The sequence below is a fragment of the Malurus melanocephalus genome, unplaced genomic scaffold (genome assembly GCF_030028575.1).
Source record: "Malurus melanocephalus ecotype Western Australia unplaced genomic scaffold, MMel_1.1 scaffold_138, whole genome shotgun sequence".
NCBI classification, from domain to species: Eukaryota; Metazoa; Chordata; class Aves; order Passeriformes; family Maluridae; genus Malurus; species Malurus melanocephalus.
In genome coordinates this window covers 1,341,735-1,367,153 of record NW_026623370.1, presented here as the reverse complement: position 1 = coordinate 1,367,153, position 25,419 = coordinate 1,341,735, and the positions used below count along the sequence as shown (strand labels likewise).

General features: G+C 37.1%; 1 protein-coding gene across 4 annotated transcripts in view; it reads left to right on the top strand.

Annotated features, from left to right (window-relative positions):
* Positions 1-24,057, top strand: part of GALNT1 (polypeptide N-acetylgalactosaminyltransferase 1) — a 105,949-nt gene extending 81,892 nt beyond the window's left edge. For all 4 annotated transcript variants that reach the window (XM_057371031.1, XM_057371033.1, XM_057371032.1 and 1 more), the window contains 9 exons: positions 176-342; positions 6,080-6,287; positions 7,765-7,935; positions 9,378-9,495; positions 10,448-10,628; positions 18,030-18,169; positions 19,173-19,271; positions 19,964-20,098; positions 22,415-24,057. In XM_057371031.1, coding sequence (XP_057227014.1) covers positions 176-342; positions 6,080-6,287; positions 7,765-7,935; positions 9,378-9,495; positions 10,448-10,628; positions 18,030-18,169; positions 19,173-19,271; positions 19,964-20,098; positions 22,415-22,561 — 1,366 coding nt within the window. In that variant the 3' untranslated portion in view covers positions 22,562-24,057. The remainder of the gene's footprint in view (positions 1-175; positions 343-6,079; positions 6,288-7,764; positions 7,936-9,377; positions 9,496-10,447; positions 10,629-18,029; positions 18,170-19,172; positions 19,272-19,963; positions 20,099-22,414) is intronic.
* The last annotated feature ends 1,362 nt before the right edge of the window (positions 24,058-25,419 follow it).

Sequence of the window (25,419 nt, the reverse complement as noted above, 5' to 3'; positions counted from 1 at the left end):
ATTTTATAGCACTCTGAACATCTATATAATGTGCACTGTATCCTGCTTTGTCGCACTCTGCGTACAATTGATGTGTCAGGAGTGTTAGTATTGATACTCAAGAGATAAACCTCASACTTGGAGCTGTAACTGAAGGCTTGACCTTTACAAACGTCTGCTTTAATTTGGTTTGTAGGTGTAAAACGAAGGTGTACGCAGACAACCTTCCCACGACAAGCGTTGTCATCGTGTTCCACAATGAGGCGTGGAGCACGCTGCTGCGGACTGTGCACAGCGTGATAAACCGCTCCCCRCGGCACATGCTGGAGGAGATCGTCCTCGTCGATGATGCCAGTGAAAGAGGTAAGGATAGAGTCTGTGCTTCAGCTTGCTGCTCTTTATATTTCAAGAACTGAAGCTGGCTTGGTGTGGGTTTAGCCGTCCTTAGCAAAACACAGCACGTGGGGCAGGGGAAGGCAGAGGCAGCAATGTTTTGAAATACAGGTGGATTGTTCTGCTGTAAATTTGTCTGTCTGGTTATTTTTCTGTTGACAGCTAGGACTTTGTGTTTGCCAGTGGGTTTATCCTATTACAGTTTTCATGTTTTGCATTTAGAGTTTTAGCATTTTCATACAGCTTGAGRGCATTTAATACTTGAATCATCTGGTGAATAATAGCAAGGGCAACACTCTTTGTTGCACATATTCAAATTTACTGTCACTGCCACCTTTTGGCTTGGTGTTCAGAGGAATCAATTTTGATTACTCAGTTCATGGRAAGTTAAAGTTCAGTTTGTATGCTGCAAGAGGTTCCACTTCTTAATAAACAGTGCTCCTGATGAAAACTCCATGCTACAGAATGAAACTTGCCATGTGTGATAAGCAAAACTTGAAGCTGATTTTTAAAAGAAAAAAAAAATGTTATTTAGACTTTACTCTTCATAGTATTTTTAAATTACAGTACATTAAAAATTAAAAAAAAATATGCTAGACAATACTTCACATTTTGTTTTGGTTAATTGATATTTGGCTTGTTGTTTGCTTAATGTTTCTTGGTAGTATGGGCTATGAAGTATTTTTTCCCTTGTGTTGGTAAATGGAGGATAGAGGGTTTTACCGGGTTTTTCATCTAAAATATATCTATATTTTTATATTTAACCATGGGGATTTTTATATATTTCTATTTTGAAAGCTTTATGCTAGAGCTAGTGGCTGGTAGGCCATTAGAGAAAATCCTGATAGTCATCAATTGTAGGCTGTTGCCTGTATCAGAGGGAATTCCCRTGTGTCACACATGGAAGGGTTTTAAACACAGCATGCTGACATCTCAGCCTGTTGCTTCTGATTCCAGTGATGCAAAATTCATTTYTTCTACTTATGGTAATTCCAGCTTCAGAGTGAGATGTCTGACTGTTGTCCAAACAACAAGRTCTGCCCAAGATCTGTTTGTGTGAAGAGAGGCACTGGATTTGTTCCAAGTAGCGCTATGATGCGCAGGTTACAGTGGCTAACGGGAGGTTTTGGGGTAGTCGATAACCATCACAATGGTTAACAGGAGCTTTTGTACTGAAGAGCATTAGAGGTGGATTTTTGCACTAAGGTGGTAGAAAATGTACTAAGTTGCTTGTTCAGGCTTGGTGTGTGTGTGTGTTTGATGCCTGGCATGTTAGCTGGCCTGTCCCACCACAGGTGTAGGGTACAGCCTCTTGGAGCAGCTGAGGAGGGATCCCATCCCATCCCACASATCTGCTCTCCTGAGCAAGCGCAGCTCACGCACTCGGCTTGTGTTTGCGCTTGTCTCTGCTCATTTCCTCTCTCACTTGCTTTTGCTTTTCCTTTTTTACCTAAGTGCTTCAGCTAATTCCAGTGCAATTTGGGAGAAAGGAGAGGCATTAAATACAATTACATTCTGACAGCAGAGGAGAAATGCCTGTGCAAAGCCCCACATAAACGTGTTCCTGATTAGATGAGAGGCATGATCAACTTTTGCTTTTAGACAGGCACAACATCAATTTTTTTGCTTTTTATGCTTGTGGGTAATTTGCAGTTATACCCCTTGATTTGTTGTAGTTTTTTAACCTTTATATAAAAATTCTACATTTTTTTAATCAAAACAGTTACGGCTCTAATTCAAATCAATGCTAATTATTATTTGTGACAGGTCAGCTTTCAGTATGACCTAGAAATAAAGAGCAAGCTAATATTAGAATGATGTAGACATCATGTTACTTATGTTTTGCCTCTTCAATTTATGTTTTAGAAAAAAATCAATTTCAGTGTAGCAATAGAGATGTCCTCACTATGAATCACAGAATTATAGTCCACTTAGAAAAGCATGTGGCTTTCTCTAGATAAATGTTCTGTTTCTGGGTTTGGTAATAAAAACAAATTAACTTAATTCCAGGCTGAAAGACAGAGCATTTAATACTTTTTTTTTTTGGTGGTGTTAGTGAACCTGTTCCAGTATTTATTTTTGAAGCCTGTGATCTTCATTTCAGATCACTTAGGCATATTTAATTTGTTGTTATTTTCAACAGTTACTGGGGGGGTTATGTTCTTTTTTTTCAATAACTTGTTATGGTTCCATCAAGCGTGCTTTAACATTAAACAAAAAAGAAGGGTAGGATGCCTGAAGATGTGAAGAGTTTACTTTTTTTGCTTTAGCATTCTGTTTGTGTTGAATTAATCCAGCGTACTTTTCCATAAAAAGACAATGTTCAGCCAGAATAGTATATATTGAATTCTAGCATCAGAGTCATTTTAATTSGAATAAAGTAAGCATTCAGTCTGCCTGAAGCACACTTTGTACCTGCTAGTGTCATGCTCTTAGAAGAATGAATTTGCATAATATCGCRCTTTTATTTGCACCCAAAAGAAAAGCATTGGAGAATCAAGACATATCTGTGGCATTGTTCTCCATTTACTGATCAGAATTGCAACTGGAGTTTTTAAGTACTGATCCTTGTAACTAGTTCAAAACAGTAAACAGGAGAAATCAGGGTTAGCTAGTTCTTCAAATTAGGTCAGCACTCAATAGCCAACAGTGGTAGGCAAATTGCATCAGAATGGACACATCCACAGAACTTGGTTACAGGGGTACAGGTCAAAGCAATGTGACCACAGCTAAATCCTGGCAGCAATACTTATAAAAATATTCACACTTCTTAAGAAAACATGTTTGCATGCTTATAAAAATGATAAGTCTGTGTTTTATTGTAATTTAATAAAAGAAGGGTTTGAAAGTTAATTTTTCATTTATATTCATATCAATGTGACTCAGTAATAGAATTGGCAAGGTATTTTTCAGCTAATGCACTTAGTTGACTTGAACTGAATATATTTGCTCTTTTGGCTTCCTTAGTTCTGCTACTGCCACAGACGATCCTCAGTCCTAGGTAGAACTTTGAACCCTTTTGACAGAAAAAAGGCTTGATAAGAATATCCTCCGCAGTTATATCTGTGAAACTACATGAATTATTATTGTTTCCAATTAGAAGTATTGGGGTGATGCATGGGTTTTTTTTTTTTTAATATAATCAAACCTTACTCAGTTGAAAATGTATGAAGCAATGCTGGATAATTAGCTCTAATCCTGGGTCACTCATAAACAGCTGACTCTGTAATGCATAAAACTTCTCATCTCAGTGTTCAATATAGAATTTAGTACAAATATGACCAGTAGGTTTGTATAAAAAAATCATCTCCACAGTTTGAACTGGGTTTTTCCTGTAGACTAAAATGTATTATATGCATTAAAAGACTATTCAAATATTTGCTTTTTTCCTTTAAGGGAAAAAAMCAAGTCTTACCTTACAAGAAACTATTACTAGTTTCTGGATGTGTGACTGATCAAAAARGCTAGATTCCTGCTACTTGCAAAAAGGGAGCAATTTGTAAGGGATGTATATTTCTCCTAGAGAGGGTGTTCTGGAGGGAAAATAGCTCCTTAGATTTGACCATTTTGCCCTAACTGCTGGTAGCAGAGGAACTTCTGAAATCTTGATGCCTGAATTATTTACTATGCCTTTATAGGGATGAGACATCAAGCTTTATCTTTTCTGGCTRTTTTTCTGAAGCTCTGGTAATATTTCAAGGACATAGTTACTGAAGGTCTGTCAGAATGTTTTGTTTCTGGGAAAAAGCCCTTTTGAAGTTTTGAACAAGGTGGTAGATCATAAGAATATTCTTATGGACATGGTTAAACAAGGGAGAAGGACTGTTCTTAACCTTATTTTCTCCATAGTGGAGACAGTGCACACATCCGTGATTCTTTGATAGAGAAAAAAAAYGTTGAAAAGTACTTGATAAATTGAAATTTTAAATACTTTACAGAGCAAATGGAGATAGGASTCAAGATTTTTATACGCAATATGTTGAGCAAGACTTTCTGTAATGGAGGTTTATGTTCTTGACTGGCTGCAGTTGTATTACTAAAATCTTTCTCTTCCCCCTGCCAGAGTTTTACCATTCTATCAATGTAACTACATTCAAGAACCAATGTCAAAGCCTATATACATTCGTTTAAGTTTAAAATGGATGGAAATACTTTAAAAGCTTATCAGCACTGCTCCTGAAATGTGCAGAGAAACATGTTGATTTGTGTGAGTTGCTCATCAGACGGTGAGCATAGAGAGAAACGCTGCATATTCTGTGTATGTGATGGAAGCCATATACATTAGAACTATAAACATTGCCATGATATTTTTGGAAAGCCACACTGTAAAGGCATGAGACTGTATTTGTTACAGACTCARTCAGCCAAATGACCTCAGTGCTCAACCCAAAAGCTTTGCATGATGTTCAGATTTGTACTAATTGTACACTTGATTTGTACTAATAAACACTTATTAATTTGCTTCTCTGTTCATATGCAAAATAAGAATTACCTTGCTTTGAGTTCTCYGGACACAAATATTTAGATATATCAAACTCTTATGTACTTTTAGCACGCTTTAGCTTTCAAGACATGTCAGAATTTATTACTGTGGGTTTTAGTGGCAGTCCAACAATGCACAGAAAATAATGGGAAGGCAATTAGAACTCATTCATCCAGAGAATTGGTAAGGAGTGGTAATCACCTTCAAGTCAGCACTGCCTCTCCAAATCTACAAAAGAGCCACTAAGAGTTCATGCCTAGACTTTTTTCCCCCTCCTGCAATGTCATACCTTTTTCTTGTATGAGGTGCTTCCTACCTTACATGAAATCCTGCTGCAAGCTTTGCACTGTTGTAGTACAACTTTGAACTCCCGGGTGCTTTGAGTGTACAGTCTAWTCTATTCCATAGCTAGGCAATAAGACTATTTTGCCTTCCTTACACATTTGGAATCTGCAAGTTATTGCAGAAATCTGTTTCTGCGACTGTACATTACATTCTCCCTCACTTATTTATTCTTCATTCATCATAACCCAGTAGTTCTTTGCAGTGCAAGTAATTTTGAGTCTCTAGGCATATGATAATCGACTTTCCTATTCTGAATAACTTGTTCTTCATAATTCACATTACATTGAGATTTGTTGGTGTTACAGATTCTCCTTTATGTATAGCCCATTATCCTTTTTGGTTTTAGGTGCTATAGCAATAATCTAATAAAAAATATTAGCCAGAAAGCACAATTGAAAAATCAGCTTGATTGTGTTTTAAATTTTCACAAAGAAATTATCTGTAAGTTGCATTACTGTAGGTGGCAATTCATTATRTTCAGCTAGTCAAATCATTTCTGTATTTTCTTGGTAGAGAAGTGTTATGTCCAAGAGCACTTACGCATGTTTTTGAAAGTAAGGATCACATCTTCTCTGCCCTAAAAGCTTGCCTGTCCCATCTGGGTTTTGTGTTAAGTGTTCTGCTCTCTCTTTTTTGTGTTTTCTATCACAAAGAAATAAAAAGGAGGAAGAACTTTCTGTGCTATTGAATAAAACATTTGGAGATGTGGAAAGGAGTATTGTGAAATGTAGAATATGCAGTAGACGAAACGAGCTGAGAAAGTAGCAAAAGGATAGACAAGAAAAGGGAAATGTGTCTTAATTCAAGTCTCTTCATTAAAAAAAAAGGCAACTGAACTACATAACTAACGTTTTTCACGGTTTTGATCATTCTTTACAGACTTCTTAAAAAGACCACTGGAGAGTTATGTGAAAAAATTAAAAGTACCTGTTCATGTGATTCGAATGGAACAGCGTTCTGGATTGATTAGAGCAAGATTAAAGGGGGCTGCTGCTTCTAAAGGCCAAGTCATCACCTTCCTAGATGCTCATTGTGAATGTACAGTAGGCTGGCTTGAACCTCTGCTGGCAAGGATCAAAGCTGACAGGTAATTATCCATCTATTTGCCCATGTTGGGTTTTTGCAGTTATTAAGAAATTTTCCAAGTATTACAAAATAGTCTGCAAGCAGATACCTACTTTCTGAGGGGCTGAATAAATTCTCATTGGTGTAAGGATAAAAGGCTAATTCAGTTAAACTTTTAAGAGTAAAACTCTGTTTCAAGTGAAGTCAATGTTGGGATGCATGGAATGATGTGTTAAATAGCAAGAGTCCTGAAAATGAATGAAATTGAGGAATTATGGGAATGCAAAGTCTTCAGTCTGCAGCCTGGCCTATGCCTTCATGAATTTCAGAAGATAATCTTGAGAAAGAAATGGAGCCGTGGTCTCATGTAGCACCAACATTGTGAGCAAGAGCTRTCAGGTTTATAGTTTTCAGGCTGTCTTGGTTATTTCTTTGTTACATAATGGTTTTGATTGTAGAAATCTGTGTTGTGTCTTAGTCTTCTGGGATGTATTTTCTAAAGTTAGAGTAATCACTGGAATCATGCGTATATCCATGATGGAAATTGTATTGGGGAAGAAAGTGAGAGAATTGTCTGATTTATAAAATGATCATACATCTGAGCAGTGACTGTGGTTGCTTGCTACTCTGTTAGACAACATATAAAATAGAATAGATATTAAGTATGGTGTTAAAGATCCCTAGTAGCTATTGTTATAGATAAAAATTACACTTAGAATTTGATGTTACAAAGTATAGTGTTACATGATGAATAAGCTACAAATAATGAAGAATCTTTGTTCATCAGTGTGCAAAGTAAACTGTTGTCATTCGTCAGGTTTGTGAGACTACATACATACATACATACATACATTGTTAAAATCTGTGCAAATGCCTCGACTTAAGTCCTTAGAATTCAGTTGCAAGCAACCTCTGAATTTTTCCCATGAGAGGAAGCCTGGTTACTTAAGTGTCTCTAAGATGATTAGAATTGGTTCCTGTGAATATATGTATTAATAATGTCAGGTCAGTGGACACTGAGGTCACTTTCTGTCAGCTGTGATGCAGCTGTGATGTGCTTTGTTAACAATGACTCTCTCTTAGTCCTGAGTGTATATAAAAATACTTAGCCCAAGTTAATGTCCAAGTTTTAGTTTCAATACATGCAGGTTACTTTGACCACCCAGCTAGAAACAAGAACCTCTTGTTTTCCATCTAATCACTGTGTAGCAGTGAGAAAGCTGGGATCATCATTTTCATCTGCAGAGGGATGAATATTTATTACTGGTAATAATGCAAATATGATTTAAAAAAAGATCTGGATTGCCAAAATTATATCAGAATCACAATTAGCAAGACAGAATTTGAGTATGTTTCCTGTTAATAATTTATTGAATAATGTTGTTAAAAGATGGCATTATAAATTTTCAACTGCATATGTTAAATACAATATTTAAAAGAACCGAAATGTCCTTTTTGACCCTTTTGATTAATAAATTTTGTTTCTTTCCTCTTCCTAGGAGGACAGTAGTGTGTCCCATCATTGATGTAATCAGTGATGACACCTTCGAATACATGGCAGGATCTGACATGACCTATGGTGGATTCAACTGGAAGCTGAATTTTCGTTGGTACCCTGTTCCTCAGAGAGAGATGGATCGACGGAAAGGAGACCGAACCCTCCCCGTTAGGTAATGAAAAATCWTTAAATGGCTTAAAATGTTTGTCTGATGCTTGCTCATAACCTTTTTATGTTAAAGTATTCAAGGTTGTTAAGTACTTCGTTAAGCATTGTAGCATCTTTTTTGTCTGGTTGAAGGAACAACATAAAAGTTTTTGCATGTATCGGTTGTTGCTAACTTKCAGTAGCAATAAAGGAATCAATCAATTTGTCATTTTGGAAGTATTTTTCAGTTTTATGTTAATTAATGCAGAATTGCTAACTTTCAGATAGCACTTACAACGATGCACAAATTTATAACAAGGTCCTTTTTTTTTTTTAATTCAACCTTATTTTTATCTTTTATTCTAGCAAAGTAAGCTGTATTTTGTAAAGATGCATTGATTTGTAGTGTATGTGTAAGTCATGTATATTTGTGTATGTGCATTCCCATGCAAAATTAAAAGTCTTAAGAGGGCATGGATGGGGGTGAATTTATACTTGGGTGTCATGTATGTTTATGAGAAAGGTAATGAGGAARATAGCTTGTGTGTAATATGTGCCTTTTAACAATTGCAGACATATATTTTCCGTCCTTACCTTTCTAAAAACTGGGCAATATTTGCTTACTGTAAAGTTAAGGATCTGGTCTTTGCTGACTTTTGTTTGTTTTTAATTTAAGAAATTAAGAGGTTTCTCAGGATATGGCTAATTGTAATTCTCCCTTCCCCCAGTTTCCTTTTCAGCGGGGCAAAAGACATATAAATTTTTCGTTAGATTGTGACCTAGCTTGTATTTTGTCTTTCAGAAAAAACCCAAAACATCTCAGGAAAATAGCTAGTGATATAAAGATATTTATGCTAAAAATGTAAATAAATGCAGTACAAAGTTGTCAGCCTAACATATAATTTGCTTGTTGTGTACTTGTTGTCTAAAAATGTTGAAATTTGGGAGATGTTTCTAAAGCTCTGAGAAACTGCTAGCAAAGTTTTCTTTTTTCTGACATTAAGGAATCTGTAAGGAAAACCTGCATGTAACCCTGACTGTAGAGTATTCTTGGATGAAGCAATAAAARTGAAAGCAAGCAGGCTACTTAATGGTCTCCCAAAATTGTTTCAAGAGCAGTAGCCAGAAGTATAATTTTCCTGTCTGAAACTGGTTTCTTTTTTATGAGTTACCAGCATTGGAGGCAGAAGCCTTTCTCAGGCGTGACAGCAGCTTTTTAGGGACTTTTTTTCTATCCAGATGTCAGTTTGAAGTGAGRAAAGGAGAACTGCCACTGCCTGATTCCATCTTTTGAAAATTGTGAGCTAACAAGTACACCAACAGTAACAGAATTTGTATGGGAGCTTACTGAGAAGGAATATGTTAGGAACTTGGGAAGAAACAAAACAGCTAATTTGTCAGTGTAAGTGTGAAATGAATCTAAGTATGTTTTTATTGTGACTGATGTGCTTTTTTTTCCCTCTCCAGGACACCTACAATGGCAGGAGGCCTTTTTTCAATAGACAGAGATTACTTCCAGGAAATTGGAACATATGATGCTGGAATGGATATTTGGGGTGGAGAAAACCTAGAAATTTCCTTCAGGGTAGGTAAAACTCTGTAGTTTTTATTAATCATTAATTTATTAATCATTAATTTATTAATCATTAATTAGGACAGTGCATCTTGAGTTCCATAAAACACAAATCTGCTGCTGCATCAATGTCCTCTTCTGTTGCATCTGGCACTTCCCTTCCCCATTAACAGAGATGCACAAAGAATATCTGTCAGTGAAACGTGCATAGTGAATAGTTTGTAGAGCTTTGTGATTAAAAGATTAAGAAGGTTATTCTGAAGAAGAGTTTGTGTGTTAGAAGGAATTCAGTTAGAAAAGCTGGTCGGGGAGCATCAGTTAAGGGTGATGTTGTCAGTGCATTGTTTAATGTGACAATGAAATGTGAGCACCTCTTGTTACAAACSCTTCTTGTCGCTTTTTACTTACTTCCTGATTTCATGTGTTCGTTTGGACCTAACCAGTGTTATTCTCATTTTTGTTGCTACCAAATAGCCCCATTTTCTTTCCTTTTACTTGTCAGCAAAAAGTGTRTAGGTGGATTCTACTGATGTACTTCATCTTTCTGAATCTGCCATTTTTCGAGGTCCAAAATAAAACTGAAAATATTTTCAGGGACTTGGGAAGCGTATGGGTTCTTTTATGTGGAGATTCTGTTTTATAATGGACTATTTTAGACACCTGTTAGTTCCTGTGATTCATGAGAGCCTTTTCCTTCCTTTGTGGTCAGCTTGCCCAGTTCTTTAAAGTAATCTCTGGCTGATGCATTATTGCTCTGGGGGCTGTAGTACTTCCATACACTGCCTTGCTGGGGCTTGTGAGCATCTTAAGCTGTTGAGCAGAAAAAAACTTTTCCATGGAGTGTGCATTTGGTTTGGACCTCAACTAATGTTGTTTCCCCACCTTGAACAGAAGCAAGTGATTAATGTTTCTGAACTTTTTTTAGCAACTTGTAACTATGCAATAATTGTTCTACGCCTTCCAGATCTGGCAGTGTGGTGGCACTTTGGAAATTGTAACCTGTTCACACGTTGGGCATGTGTTCAGGAAAGCAACACCATACACTTTCCCGGGAGGTACCGGGCAGATAATCAACAAAAATAACAGGCGGCTTGCAGAAGTCTGGATGGATGAATTCAAAAACTTTTTCTACATTATTTCCCCAGGTAAGCAGGTCTTTGGTTATGAGAAATACTTATTAAGAATTAAAATGCTGTTACTACTGGGAAATAACATCAGTATTTATATAAGAATGTTATTGCTTTGAAGTTCGTTAAGGCAGAACTCACTTAAGGTATACAAAAAGCAAGGTCTTAATTGAAGAGTAATTTTGTTAGCCAGAGATGTGCCCTGAAGGGTTTTTTGTTTGTTTGTTTGTTTCCTAACGTGGACATGATTTATGAATGAGCTTCCTGTGCAATAGAACTGAAGCTCAGTGGAACATCAAAGAGCTCAACTGTAGTGCTGAAAACTAGCCATCCAAATATGTATCATAACGTGCTGAAATTTGGGCTCTGGTTTCTGTGTTGTAGGCATTTCATGCTGAATACATCAGAAATKATTTTAAGTGAAACCCAGAAGCAGGAGTGGCAAAAGTTAATACCTTCTGTCTTGATAGAATTTGTATGTCACTATCTAGAGTGTAGGGGCAAGTTGCCAATATAATTGAGTCTGATGATATTTATTATGGTTTTTTATGTGGATGTTAGCAAAACAAGAGGATGTAAAATATGAGAGCAAATTTCCATGAACTCAGGTTTTCTGCAAAAAAAATCAGGAGAAAAAAAGGGAGCCTAGGAAATACTGAATTATTACTTTCTACTGGAGGATATTTTTGTTGTTGTATAAAAGACAAACAAACTTTGGTTGGCAACAGGCAACCTTTCTAAATACTTGAGACATTAGCCTTTATATACTAAGTGGTAGTTTTATGTCTGCCACATTTGCTTTCTTCTTTTAAAGAAATTTCTTGAATATTAGTATTTCCTTATGGTCTGCTTATTAAACCTGCATTACTACTGACATTTAAAAGCTGTAATACAATGCAGTTTGAGTCTGAATTGTGTCAAATTTTAGATTATGGGTTTTACAGATGCTTGTGAAAGCAACTGACAGTGCAGATTTATGGTGGTTTTGTCTTAAAATAATGATTTACTCAATTGAGTCTGTGTAAGACTTTTAATTAAAAGAAGTCTTGCTGCTATTCAAAGCTTTTAAAGTGAAATCGGAAGTTGACAGCTTATTGTTGTTGCCCTATTTGGTAATTAATTCAGCATTATAAATTCAAACATGAACATGTATAAGTATTCAGAAAAGTTGTATATAAATAGGTGCAGTCTTTTTTGGTTAAGATTGCTCTTATGCATCCACGCCAAGATAGATTTTAAAATGAACAAAGTAGCAGGAAGACCTAATAATAAAAAATAACAAAATTCTTTAAAAAATGTTCATTACTGATAAGCCGTGATAAGGCTTTGTTACTTTATATATAATCTCTAGTCCTCCCACTTTGTGTGGTTAGCATAAGCTACAAAAGTAGTTACACTGTTTGAATTTTATAGGATTGGGGTTTTTTGATAGGACTTCCMTAGTACTGTAGAATTTGCATGCATTCTCCAAAGACAGTAAAAATTCTGAAATGGTGAAAGTAACTTAAGCAATTATCAGTAACTGCACTGTATATTTTCTTTCCTTTCAAAAGATTCATGTCTGCATAATTTGTATGCTAATAGCCTGAGTGATTGTTGGATAGGGATGTGCTCCTGCCAAGCTCCTCTTAGAGCATCTGCACCTGGCGCCTGTCACACGCTCTCGTTTGTGTCCCCGTGACCGTACTGACCGGGCACTCACGTTTGATGCCAGAATTTTCAAGTGTCTGGAGAAYAGGATCATATCGTATCTGAATAAGTTGGGTTATTCTGAAATTGATTTGCTGCCTGGGGCTGTGAGGAGAATGCCTGGTGCTGTGGGTCATTCTTTAGCTCTAATGCATACCTGCTGTTCAGAGAATGAACACACAAGTGTTCAGTGCTGCTCATGCCTCTCACAGCTCCAAAATCCTTTCTTTCCTCACAACGTAAGTTGTGAGATACAGTAGATACTGACTAAAAAGGACTACTGTTTTGGAAAGTTCACAGGCACCTTATTCTTGTCATTCTGGTACCTTCAATCTTAGCTGAGTGTTGCAGACTGTGATTTTACCCATTGACAACAAATAGCATCAGTACCAGTTTCAGTCTCTTGTGGGCGTTAAGTTGTTTAGGAGCTCGGCAAACCTCTGCCAGCTTGGCTCACTTAGCTTTTCCAGATATCTTTCTAATATAAAAATTTAAATGTATAGGTCTCGCAGAATGCTGGTGTAGTAATCCTCAGGCAGAGCACAATATGCAGCCTGTGAAACTGTTTGCTAGCTCCGTGTGTAATTTCAGTATTACTGTGACAGTGTCACAAGTTCTTGCAAGGAGCGAGGTGAGGATTCTTAAGCTGATGCTGGTTTGCAAGCCTTGGGTGCAGATGAGTGAAGAAAACAGGCAATCCTCTGTGCACCCAGGATTTTTTCATTAGTTGATATGGATGAAAAAAATTGAGTTTTGAAGGAGATAATACACTTACAAGCATCATTGAGCCTAGCTAACAAGACACTTGTTTCCTCTTTTATATACTTTCTTTTCTGTTCCTCTAAGGTAGTGAATCACAGAGGGATTCATCCAGGAAAGCAAATGTAAGATTCTCAGGTAGCTTTCCCACTTCATGTAATCTGTGTTGTCTGGAAAAAAAAGGCTTGCTGCTTGAATGATAGGAACTCAAGAGACTTTTTACTATTGATGTAATGTAGTTAAATGGAAAGCTGCCCTCTTGAAAAGTAAGCCTGTAATCCTTTTCTTCTTTTATAAGTATAGCCCAGTAGAAACTRCTACTTGTCTGTTTTAAGCTTGTGTGCGCTTTAGAAGCCATCTCTCTGCTTAGGAGTGGTTAGGTACAGATCAAGGTTGGGCAGGAGTTTGTTGCAGCAGCTGCTCAGCCCAAATCAAGGCTGTCTCTTTGCAGRCAGCAGCTCTTCTCCCCAGCAGTGCAGGCGCTGGCTGCAGTCCTTTCTCATTAGCTGCTAGTTTTTCTCACAGTCATGAGTTCAGCAGACCATTTTCTCTTCAGCTTTCAGAAAACAAATCCAGCATGTGAATAGTCGTGTTTCCTGGCTCCAGTCGTTCTTCTTTCTGTGGACTCTGCCACTTCTTTATTTCTAGTGCTGATCTTTCCTCACTTTATCCAGGCTAAAATATTAGGACTGTATTGTCCAAGGGGAGGAGGCTTCACGAGATGGTGATGCCACTTTCACAGCTTGATGTGAGGAGGGTGCCTTGCTTTTCAGGGAAGGTGTGCTGCTATGGCAGGTAATAGGGCTCCAACTCCCCTCACCTGCTGATCCTTTATCTGCATCAACTGCTTCTGTGGTTTGCTGGATTCGTCAGGATCATTTCTCCTGTGGGCTGGCTCCCCAAAGGTTGAGTTAGAGCCTGTGTCACCACAGGAGGCACAGCAGGAATCTGAAGCTGAGCAAGGGAAAGCTGCCCCTTTCGGGGGGGCAGCTCCAAAGCTGGTGAGCTGAAGACATCCCCAAAAGCAGCTCCAGTGAGCTTGGGTACAGCTTTATTTAGTTTATATAGAAATTATTTTCATTGTTGACCAAAGTTTGCCCCAGAAGGCATATTCTGGGATATGTATTCTGGGATATAGCCTAAGGTGTATTACCCTAGGACCCAGTGGGCAGGCAGAAAGCCTGAAAAGAGAGCACTGTGGAATTACCTAAGCAGGAGTCATTGTAGGTGTGTTATCCTGAAACCTGGATCTGTGGGCCTCGTATCTAATTACTGCCTGCACTGGGCTTTAGCCAGGCATGGTAAGTCAAGGTTCAGTACGTACAGACTGGAAATGGAAAACAGTATTTGTGGTTGATAGGGAGGACAGAGGAGGGACTGAGTTCACATCTCTAATGTAGCTAAGCCTATGTTCAAAAGTACCTACTGAGAGTTTCCACCTGTTTTTTTATTCAGCTACTATTCCCTTTTAGCATTAATTGGGAATGCAAAGAATGTAGCTATTCAAATTGGTTTTAAATTATTATTGCTTATAGAGTTTTCTAATACTAAATAAAAACAAGTTATATTATTTTTATAGGAGACTAGATTTAGATGAAACAGTTTTCATACTCTGCTTTTTAAAATGATTGAGCAATTTATAATCATGTTGATAACAACATGCTGTTTTTTTCAAAAGAGTTTAGCATAAATCTATTGCCACACATTAAACTTGGGCAAGCAAATCTTCAGCTTTTGAAACTGTGAGGATGGGACAACTGTTGCAACATGGCTGATGGGAAGCTTAAATATAAGGTGCCAAAGAAAATTAAAATCAAGGGAGTATTCTACTGATAGACATCATTACATATATGTTCTTATCAAAGTATAAGGAAAGACCATTCTGTTTAATAATCAGAGTGATCTTATTCTGCATGCCAGACTTTTTCAAGAGCAGYGACAGCACAAGCAAGTGCAGTCCTACATTTGTACAAAATAACTGGTGCTGGTGTGACTGGATGATTTCATGTGGGGTTTTTTTGCATTACCAGTATTTGTATTTTAGCTTGTGTGTGGAAAAAAAGATGTGATTGTCCCACAACAAACAGCAGGCTGTGACAAATAGAATCATCAGAGGCCCAAACTTTTAAATGTCATTAGGGTTGGGGGCAGGGGGGTTGAGGAAAAAATRTAATTGTTATGGTCAAAGACAACAGTAGCAAGGTTTCTTAAATACTATTTCTGATTTGTAAGATATGGATGGTCTGTCCCTGAAAGCGTTTAAGGTCAGGTTAGATGTGTCTTTGAGCAGCCTGGTGTAGAGGAAGGTGTCTCAGCTCATGGSAAGAGCGTTGGAATGAGATGATCCTTAAGTTCCTTACAACCYAAACCATTCTGTGTTTCTAGGACTTTTTTTCCTAACTTTTTCTTTTAGTATTAACTGAAGATTTGAAAAAAGCAGCCAATGGACATGACTGTCCTCCTCACAATGTACAGACCTTTACAATCTGGCATAATTGTCTTCTGGGAGGAAATTTAAGCTAATTCATGTTCTGTGGTTTGTTTTTTTGTTTAGTTTTTTAGCTGAGCCTTGGAAAAAAAATGTCCAAACCCCTAGAAGGACATATGTCACTGTTGTAGATATATATGTGTATGTGTGTGTGTGTGTGTGTGTGTATATATATATATATATATATATGTGTGTATATATATATATATATTACTGGTCTCTGGAGGGAATAGTGATTTAAACCTGTGCTTAATTTTTGGTATGCTTTATACTTTGCTGCAGTTTTTCTTGTTTTCCTCCATTTTTTTTCTCCCCAAAAGAAATTCCCCATAAAGTAACTGGCACTACATTGGATAGAAAATTCAAGCTGGTTTAGAGAGTTTTGATAATGTACCAGAAATCTTGGAAACAGAATAATGCAGCCTTAGTAGAGGACACTCCTAAGGCAACTCTACCTGTTCTGCTCTTCAGTCCRTCTCCTAACCTGATGCTAACTGTACTCTTTATGTATGGTTTGGTGCAGACCTGACCTCAGAGAGGATTTTTTAAAAACCTTTCTGAATAARAATGGCTTAATGGAATACATTGTAGCAGAGAAAAAAATCAGCTGGCAMTTTTTGTGTGGTGACATTTAAAACTACTTTAAGAAACAGCACAGTTGTATGCTATTAAGTCTCACTTTACATTTAATTATTTATGGCTGTGACTTTAATTCTTATTGCCATTAACAGTGTTGTTTTCTGGAGGTCAGTGTARTAAACTGAGTAAGTTCTTAGTGTTGTAAGGTTGTTGTGAGAGTGGCACAATAACTGTTTCATCCATCAGCTGCTTTTTCACCACTGAAAAATGAAGAATCCTGTACTTAGCTGTGGTTGGAACCTTTCTGTTCTTACTTACATCAGCTTTTGATAGAATGTTGCTTTTGGTATAGAGCAAATATTGCTTTCATGAAGATAGGGCAGCATTCTGTGGCTGGTTTGGGTTTTTTTTTCTTTCTTTAAAAATTTGTTTTKTGTTTCTTGGTTTTGGGATTTCTTTTGCGACTTGAAAACCCAGACTGAAGTTTTCTGGAATTCTGTAAAAACAAGTTTTTCTTCACTTTCATTCCCTTACYAGTATAGCTTTCCAATATATTTATTAAAATGAAGTATTTAATTACAAAAAAAATCCTAAAACCCTGGCTAACGTTTTTTTTTTTTTTAATTCGGAAATGTCGAAATTGTGTTTTTCATTGACATTTACAGACAGTTAGCTAAAGTTTGATCCAATTATCTGTCTCAATTGAGTAGAAAGACACCATCTGCTGGCAGTTCGATTTAATACACAGTGTGCCAGCTTTGAAATGTCTCGGACTCTGTTTCCAAGGTCAACAATTTTAGAGGTAACTCTCAGTCCTCCAAATGAAGGGATTTCTGAAAAATGTGTGCAGCTGGAAGTCTGTGGTGTGGTAAACAGCAGAGCTGTATTTGTAGTCTGTTAGGGTAATTTAAACTGCCGGGGCTAGTTTTTGTTCTTTTTCTGATCTGGGATTTTTGATAGCATATTGCATTTGACCTGTGTGTGATATGGAGTGTGGTGCAGGAAATAGAAAAAGGACATGATGCTTGAAAACTAGAAATTATCCTACTCTTACTAATTATTATAAATATTGGAATATTAATTATAATAGTGCTCAATTTGGATGAAGCAAAAATATCTACTATTCATGCGCACCATCCTCAACCCATCTGCAGATGGGACTTGCACAAATTAATTTTCAGAAGGAATTAAAGCAACCACAAAGGAGTGGGAAGATACAGGAAGAAGGAGCACTTTGATAAATGAGGAGCAAAGGAATAAAAAGGCAAGCAAAATACCACCAAAAAAAATGATAACAGTCATAATGGTGAACATACTTCCTGCAAACGCTGCGGTTACATTGAACAAATGCTGAATTATTAAAGATTTAGTGCTTTGTATGAAGGCTGCTTTCTGCCTGCTTCTTTGTGCAGTTAGATAGATGATGAAGAGTCCAGCAGGTGGTACCTGGCTTACAGAWATAAATTAAATTGGAATTCTCCTTGCTCCACAGAAGGAGACTGCTGCGTTATGCTGCAGATACACACCCCAGTTACCACWGGGGATAGAATGGCATTAGTGACTAAAAAGGTTTCAGCCTTTCTTCTCTGTTAACTTAGTAAGCAACTGCATTCAAACTGTTCCACAAACCACAGTAAGAAGTTGTCAGGCACAGCTCAGCTGTAGTGATTCTATCTTTCATTTAATTAGCTGCAAAAAGAAGTCACTGGTCTTGACAGATGTGTCCTCTCTGAGGATAAACAGCATAATGCTATATTATATAAAAACCTCTTTGTATTGAGGTGACTTTTTAAAGAAAGAGCATTTCATGGAAGTAGTAAATTATACTGATRGGTTTTCTTATTAAGTGGAATTAAATTACATTTATTGGCAGACGTTGAATAAAACTTCCTTTGTTTCTACAGGAGTTACTAAAGTTGATTATGGGGACATATCATCACGGCTTGGGCTGAGGCGCAAGCTCCAGTGCAAGCCTTTCTCCTGGTACCTGGAGAATGTTTATCCTGATTCCCARATTCCACGCCATTACTTTTCTCTGGGAGAGGTAAGATTTTATCTTTCATATTCATCTTCCCTGTGTAAAGTACATTATGCAGTAAATTGTTTGTATTTTGAACTGAGGAGTACAGGCAGGTTGTCTTCAGCAAAGTTCAAGTATCTTCCACCTGTGTTTCTGTCACCTGTAAAATGATAAATCTGGCTTCTCAGTGGGGAAACAACAACTTTGGTATACAGTACTATAATTTGAATGTTTTCCTTTTTTCTGCTACAGTACAAAATGACATATAAATGGCTTTAGAAATAATTCTTTAGCAATGTAGTTATGGATAACTTTTTCTATAATGTTCTCTTCATGGAGTATGAGCAAAGTTTTGCTTAAAAGCTGTACTACGTCAAGCAAGGTCTTTGCCTAAAAGCTGCTCTGAATTTTACCCCCAGAATCCTCACCAGTGACCAGCAAATTCTACAACCCCTAAGCCTGCTGGGAATTTCKGCTTTTTCTTTAGCATTTTTAAGTGACTGTAGAAATAGTACAGGTGATGCCATCCTAAATAAGTAGGCACTCTCTCCTCTACAAGTTATGTTGAACTAAATATCAAGTTTKCTGTAGAGTGATTTTGTACTGTTTGGTTTTAAAAGAAACACTTTTTGCARAATGGAGCAGGCATTCATGCTTCTGCATGACTATCAGGAGATTCGATATTCCTGCCTGCTTAATATATAGTGATACAGGGATTAATTAATACTGTTGAAGGGTTTGGGCTGGAGACTCAATTGTCTCCATTCTGTTGTAGCTGAGTGTTGGAACAAAAAGTATCCCCAAGACAGAATGATCCTCCAAAGAAAGAAAAAAAAAATAATCACAGCTCTGTGACCTGGTAGCTTGAATATTTGCTTGGGAGTTTGGGTCTTGGACAGTGATGCCTCATTGTTAATAGGGTTCACTTCTGGTRTATAGAGAGAAGTGGTGCCAGTGTGGTTTGATATGAACCTAGTTCTCTTTGAAAAAAATCAGCCTTTGGTGATGTGCTCTTTTTCACTCCTAGATAAGAAATGTGGAGACAAATCAATGTCTGGATAACATGGCAAGAAAAGAAAATGAGAAAGTTGGAATCTTTAACTGCCATGGAATGGGTGGCAATCAGGTGATAATTTTTTTTAAGGAATTTTCTTAATGTGTTGAATTATACTGCTCATTGGGACAATTCTTGGACACTTTTTGTAGTTATTTTCAAAATATACCTAAGTTGTAGTTTAGGAAACCCTCATTAAAAAAGATGCCTGTAAGAGGAAATGTGTGAGAAGATTTGGTGGTGGTTTGTACTTGAATGTTTTTGAGGCCTGTTTGCAGTGAATTTTAGCTCAACTTTAAAGTCAAAAACAAATTCATGGGAGGTGAACACTGCTACGAGCTAGACTTCACCTCCTGCAGGTTCTTTGGAACTGCATTCTGATTGGAACTCCTGATTGGCATTATTACTTTAAAAAAAAACCCAAACRTGCCTGTGCCTGAAATACTATTTTTATATATTTTATATCTTTTCTGTATCTCAGCTGTGGGATTCTCATGTTCCTTCACAGCAAGCAGTCTTCTGTTCAAAAAAAGCCTGTTTTGACTGAGCAGCTTGTGATGRTGTTTAGACTTGTTCCCCCCCAAAACAAAAACAAAAAAAACCCTATGGCTCCCCATTGTGAAGGGAACAGAAAACAAAAGAAATAATTAAAAAATTACTGGGAATCAATGAAATAATGAACAAATGTTCCCCTTCCCCTCACTCTAGGAATCTTTTGGTTGAAGCAGTTCTTTTTCAGTTCCTCTCATTCTTTTTCTGTCTAGGTTTTCTCGTATACTGCCAATAAAGAAATTCGAACAGATGATTTGTGTTTAGATGTATCCAAACTTAACGGCCCAGTAACRATGCTCAAGTGCCACCATCTAAAAGGAAATCAGCTTTGGGAATATGATCCAGTGGTAAGTCTTCTAATGACTTTTGACTGTAAAATGAGACAACTTGGGTTTCAACATGAGGTACAGAGGAACATATTTAAATGGGAGMCAGTATTTGACAGACAAAACAGGAAATAAAGTCAGGATTATGTTCCCTCTGTTATTAATTCACCATGTAGTCATGCAGTGGACATCTGTGTTGATTTAATTACCTGGTGAGTTTTGGGGGAGCTTTAGGAAGAACATTTTGAATGTGCTTTTGGATGCTTWGGAGAAATATGGTCTGATAGTGTAGTGTTGTATATGAATCAGATGAAAAATGGAGAAGTATTCCAGGTATCTATTGGACAATAAACGGTAATACTGATGACTTGACAAATCCAGTACTTGGTGTCTTGTCTTGCACAAAGTTAAAAGGAAATACTTGTCTAATTAAAAAATGGGCATTGCAAACTTAWAAAGATGTTTTTACATTTCTAATCATGGTATGTCTAATATATAGATGCTTAAAACAGCTTTACTTCAGTCATGCTCTTTYTCACACATAATGTTCAAATTTACTTTGAAGCTCATATGCTGACCTGTCAGATTTAGAAATCATTGGCCATTGATCAATTCATCATTAATTTGATTGCAGGCTCTAGAAACGATTTTGTGATTGAGTAATGCAGTCAAAAATTCTGACTTCATGGATAGTTAGAAAAAAAGTAGTTCTCAAGCTTATTAATTTAAAATCAGTAATTACAAAAGACGGTTATGAGATAATTTGTGGTTGAAGAATTTTGCCGGTATATTTGCAATAACTGTTTTTGWAAAGGACTTTTAGATATTTAGCTACAAAAAGGCCACTTCACTAATTAAAAAGCAAAGTGGGGGTTATTTCTGACTAAATTTACTTGCTATAGGCTTCAGTAGCTGAGGTGTTAACAAAGCCTGCAGCCTTTTCCACTAAGCAAATATGTGTGAGTGATGGTTTTGTGATTAGGATGGCAGTTAATGTGGAAGACAATGGATCTCTGCTAGGATTTCTGCACATTGCTGGCAGCTGTTGATAGGACACTGAAGAAAGCTGAAGGCTTGCAAGATTAAATTAGTCTTGGGAACTATTCATTCTTGGTTTTAATGTAGTTRGTTTACCTGACTTAAGCAAATAATATGAATAATATTACCACCTGCAGTGATTTACCAAAGGGCAAGTGCTTTTCATTAGGTTTCTACCTTATCAGTKGTAAGAAAAATGCATCTTTAGACACCTAAACACAATTGTCTCTCTTGCAGTTATTGCCAAAGACTTCTCCTATGGTGATCCTCAGCCATAAATTCAGTTATATGTGTTTTTTGTCTTTATTCTGTCAGTAGAAAATCCAAGCATAATCTTCAAAACATTACTGAAAGCTGCCTAATAAAGCACAAAGAAAAGTTATAGCATATTTAAAAAGAACTCCTGCCCACACAGTTGAGTGATTTTTATTTTCTGTAGTTTTTTTTTTCCTTTCTGCCTCTGTTGAACTCCTTCCTTTGTTCCTCAGCACCTGAGTGCAGGAGATTGATGTGCTCAGGTTTTGTTTTTTTTTTTATTACCCTTTGCTGCTTGTGCAAATAAGGCCATGACTTTTCAATCATTCCAGTGCCCTGGCTGAGCTGCTGATTGAGAGAACAAATACTGATAGCAATGCCTGTAGTACCATAGGCAAGTTGGTGCACTGAGGAGTATCCATAGYTCAGTGGCAGGAATTGCAGCTTCTGAGGCTACTCCGTGAGGCTACTGCTGAGGTGTAGATGGATTGGTAGACCAAAGATTACATAAGTGAGATTAGTAGGTGTAGGAAAAGGTATATACTTATGTGAAATTGCACATACTTTTTGTAAAAGAACATACTTTTAATAGAGCTAAAAAAGTGCTTAAAGAACATAATATAAAGTCAGTATTGTGTCCCCAACTGAGKAAGAAAAAGTACTTTTGAAAACATGTTCATTCTGATCTGATAAAAGCCTCTGTTGTAACTAATAATTGAAGTTGTGTATTTTACCAACCTGTAATTTCTAACTCTATCCTGGCTGTGTAATCCTATCTAAAGAATGGTGGATGTTGCTTGATAAAGAACATCGTCTACAAGTTCAGATTGTTTTGTTTTTTGTAAAGCACTACTTTTAGTGTCTACAATGCCAGATAGCAATATTTAAACAGTTTTAAAGTTTGGAATCTGGAGTCAGTAACCACAGGCACTCATCTAGTTCCTGCTTACCTATGGAAAAGTTTTGCTGCCAGCTAGAAATTTTTTTGTTGCCTTATGCCTGGTGATTTTTATAAAGCTGATTTCTTTTTCTTTTGTCTTCAAGAAATTAACCCTGTTGCATGTGAACAGTAACCAGTGCCTGGACAAAGCCACTGAAGAGGACAGCCAGGTACCCAGCATCAGAGACTGCACYGGCAGCCGCTCGCAGCAGTGGCTGCTCCGCAACGTCACCCTTCCAGAAATATTCTGAGAGGTTCTAAAGAAAAGCAAAGATTGACTGGGCTACCTCGGCTGATAACTTTGGCTACGCTGTTAAGTAGCAACAGAAGAAACTTCTGCTCAGCAGAATCCACAGTTCCTCAGCTGTTAGAGCTCCTGCAGCTTCTCAGTATCTGTGAACCAGCCTTCCTGTACAAGGATGTGAAACTACCACACATAGCAGTGAAACTGTGTCCACTGATGTTTACAAGATCGAAAGAGTTTCTTCCAGCAAAKAATTTAGAGAACGTTTGGACAGTGGAAACATAATCAGTGAAATAGTCTCTCTGAAGAGCTACATATCGTTTTAGTTTGCTTGCACATCAGTAACCTCTGCTGAAAGTGCTGTTGTAATGAAGAAAGTTTCAAGAATTCTTTTTTTCCTGGTTAGCGGTGGTAACCAGACTACTAAATATAGGTCCACAAATAAATGAGAGAGCTGGAAACCAGATTCAGTATCATGACATAAGAATTCTGTGGTTTAAAAACAAAAAGTTAACAGGGTTTAATGAAACTAAATCAGAACTATGAAAAGTACAATTTGTTATAGTGAAGTATCAAATTTATATGTAGATTTTATACCTCAGTGGGGGAAAATAACCAAGTCAAAAGGCAATTGTTTCTCTTTTTCAATTGTGTGATAGTCCATAAATACCTTTTTTTTTCCTGGTGAGTCTAAAATTATTTTGGGTGCAAACAAAATGAGCATAAGAATAAACCGAGCTCTTGAATGTCAGATCAACTTTTTTTTATATTTTAATTTCTTGGCTGTTGGAATTGTATCTTTTTATTACTGTCTGAAAACTGGAGGTTAACATGCTGTCTAACTTTTATTTTTTCCCCCAGACCTGCCATTTCAATTTATACTTGGGTCAGTCAGCTTATGGACTTTCATGGCCAAACAAAAGATTTAAGTACACTTTGAAATTAAGTTAACTTGAGTATGCTTAGCRCCCAAGACTTGTACTACTGTACTACAATTTTGTTTTCATAGCAATAAATCTTTTGTTCCTTGTTTGATTTCAGTCATCAGAAAGCCAGAAGACGAGATACATGATTTGGGTAGCAGATGATTGGCAAAACTGAAGGTTTTCTGGAATCCTTTTTCACTTCATATTCAGATGTGCTTCATTGTCAAGTGCATATTTAGATTAGACTCTGAATTGTAATGTTGATCTGCTGCTTTTTTCTAATAAAACCTAAAGAAAAATAGTGAAATTGGCATGGTTTTTAAAGTTAACATAGCCAAAGGCAATATGACTATGTCATTACATTGGTCTGCATTTTTTAACTGAATTGCTTTGTTTTGTTAAGAAAAGTCTGTGTGGGCTGATCTTGAAAATGAGCCACTGAATGCTCAGAGTATACATTGAATTTTCTTCTGGAAAGAAAAATAAGATTTGCTTAATGGAGAGGATATTTTTATGATAAATGTCATTGTTTGGCCAATTGTCCTGTAAAGCAAATTAAACCTAGACTCATGCAAAAGTTGTGTGGAATTATATTTGGTTGTTGAGGCCATTTTAGTTTTACTATCCCAAGYTGCTCTTGTCAGTGTTATCTCCATTACTTSTGCAGCAGTACACAAGAGTTTTCATACAGAAAGCAGGGCAAAGGTTAACAAAYTGTACTATAACATTTGCTACTCTAAAAATACATAGGATGAGATGATTTGGGATTTATATCAGATAAACCATCCAAGTATATAACTATTTTTTATTCACCTCTTTGTTTGGATAGTCCTGCAAATCTTACGATATTAGATTTATAAAATTAATTTATGAGAGATATATTGAAGAGTGCCAAGATAACTTAAAAAAAAAAAGGAAAAAGTCCATCTTAACGGTTATGTGAAAAATGTGAGAAGACTTATTCCTTTGTTATGGTCAGTGAAGAGGACGAGGTGCGTGACAGTGTCATCATTTGTTTTTATGTTAGCAATTTTTAGGACATATGTGTGTGATGGTGCCTAAAGATGTGCTATTTTACTTCAGAAACAGTTTCCCAAGCACAAAACACCCCTTTAAAAACATTGCTAGCAAAGACATCTAAATCAGAGTTGATTAAGCTTTCATGGAATGAGAACCAGGAGCATCAGGAATGCAGTGTGAAAGTCSTGTAAGTTTTCAAAATTGCTTAATTTATCAGATTTCATACACACACAGCACATCACTGAGCACACAAAACAAACACATTTTCACTTTGTGTTTTCAACTYATACGAGTCCTGCTGTGATATCCTGTTCACCAAAACTGAAGTGATGCCATGGCTTGTGAGGCAACTAAAYTTGTAGGCAGCCCTCAGTGTTAATGTGATTTTACCCTTCCTAGTCCAACAAGTCATTTTATATGTTGGTCACACAAAACTGCGGTACAAATAATTGCACACCTTAAAATGCACGTGTCAGGTTGTCAGCCAGCTGAAGGAGCAATCAGATTTCCATCCTATGCATTGCCAGCTCCTACCTGCTGAGAATGGAGAGGGAAAGAGGCAGACCCAAGCGTGGCTGCAGCCCTGGGGTGTTTGGCTCCAAACCCCACAGCTCAGCCAGTCCCATGGAGGGTACCTGGTGTTGGTGATGGCACTGAGCACTGCTGAGCCTGTCCATGTGTCCATGGCATGTGCCCAGCAGCCGAGCTGTGTTGGTGGGCAGCACAGGGCTTCTGCAAACACTGCCTGCACCAATGTGCATTTCAAATACTCTGTTGTATTAAGCGCTCTTCAACAGAACAGCTTCCCACACAGAGTTGTCTTAGAGCTTCTCTTACCACAGAAACTCGTGTCACCAGAGCTCCTGCTCAAAGTATGCTTCCTTAGGACACTGCTCACCCAGCAGTGCTGCTCCACTGA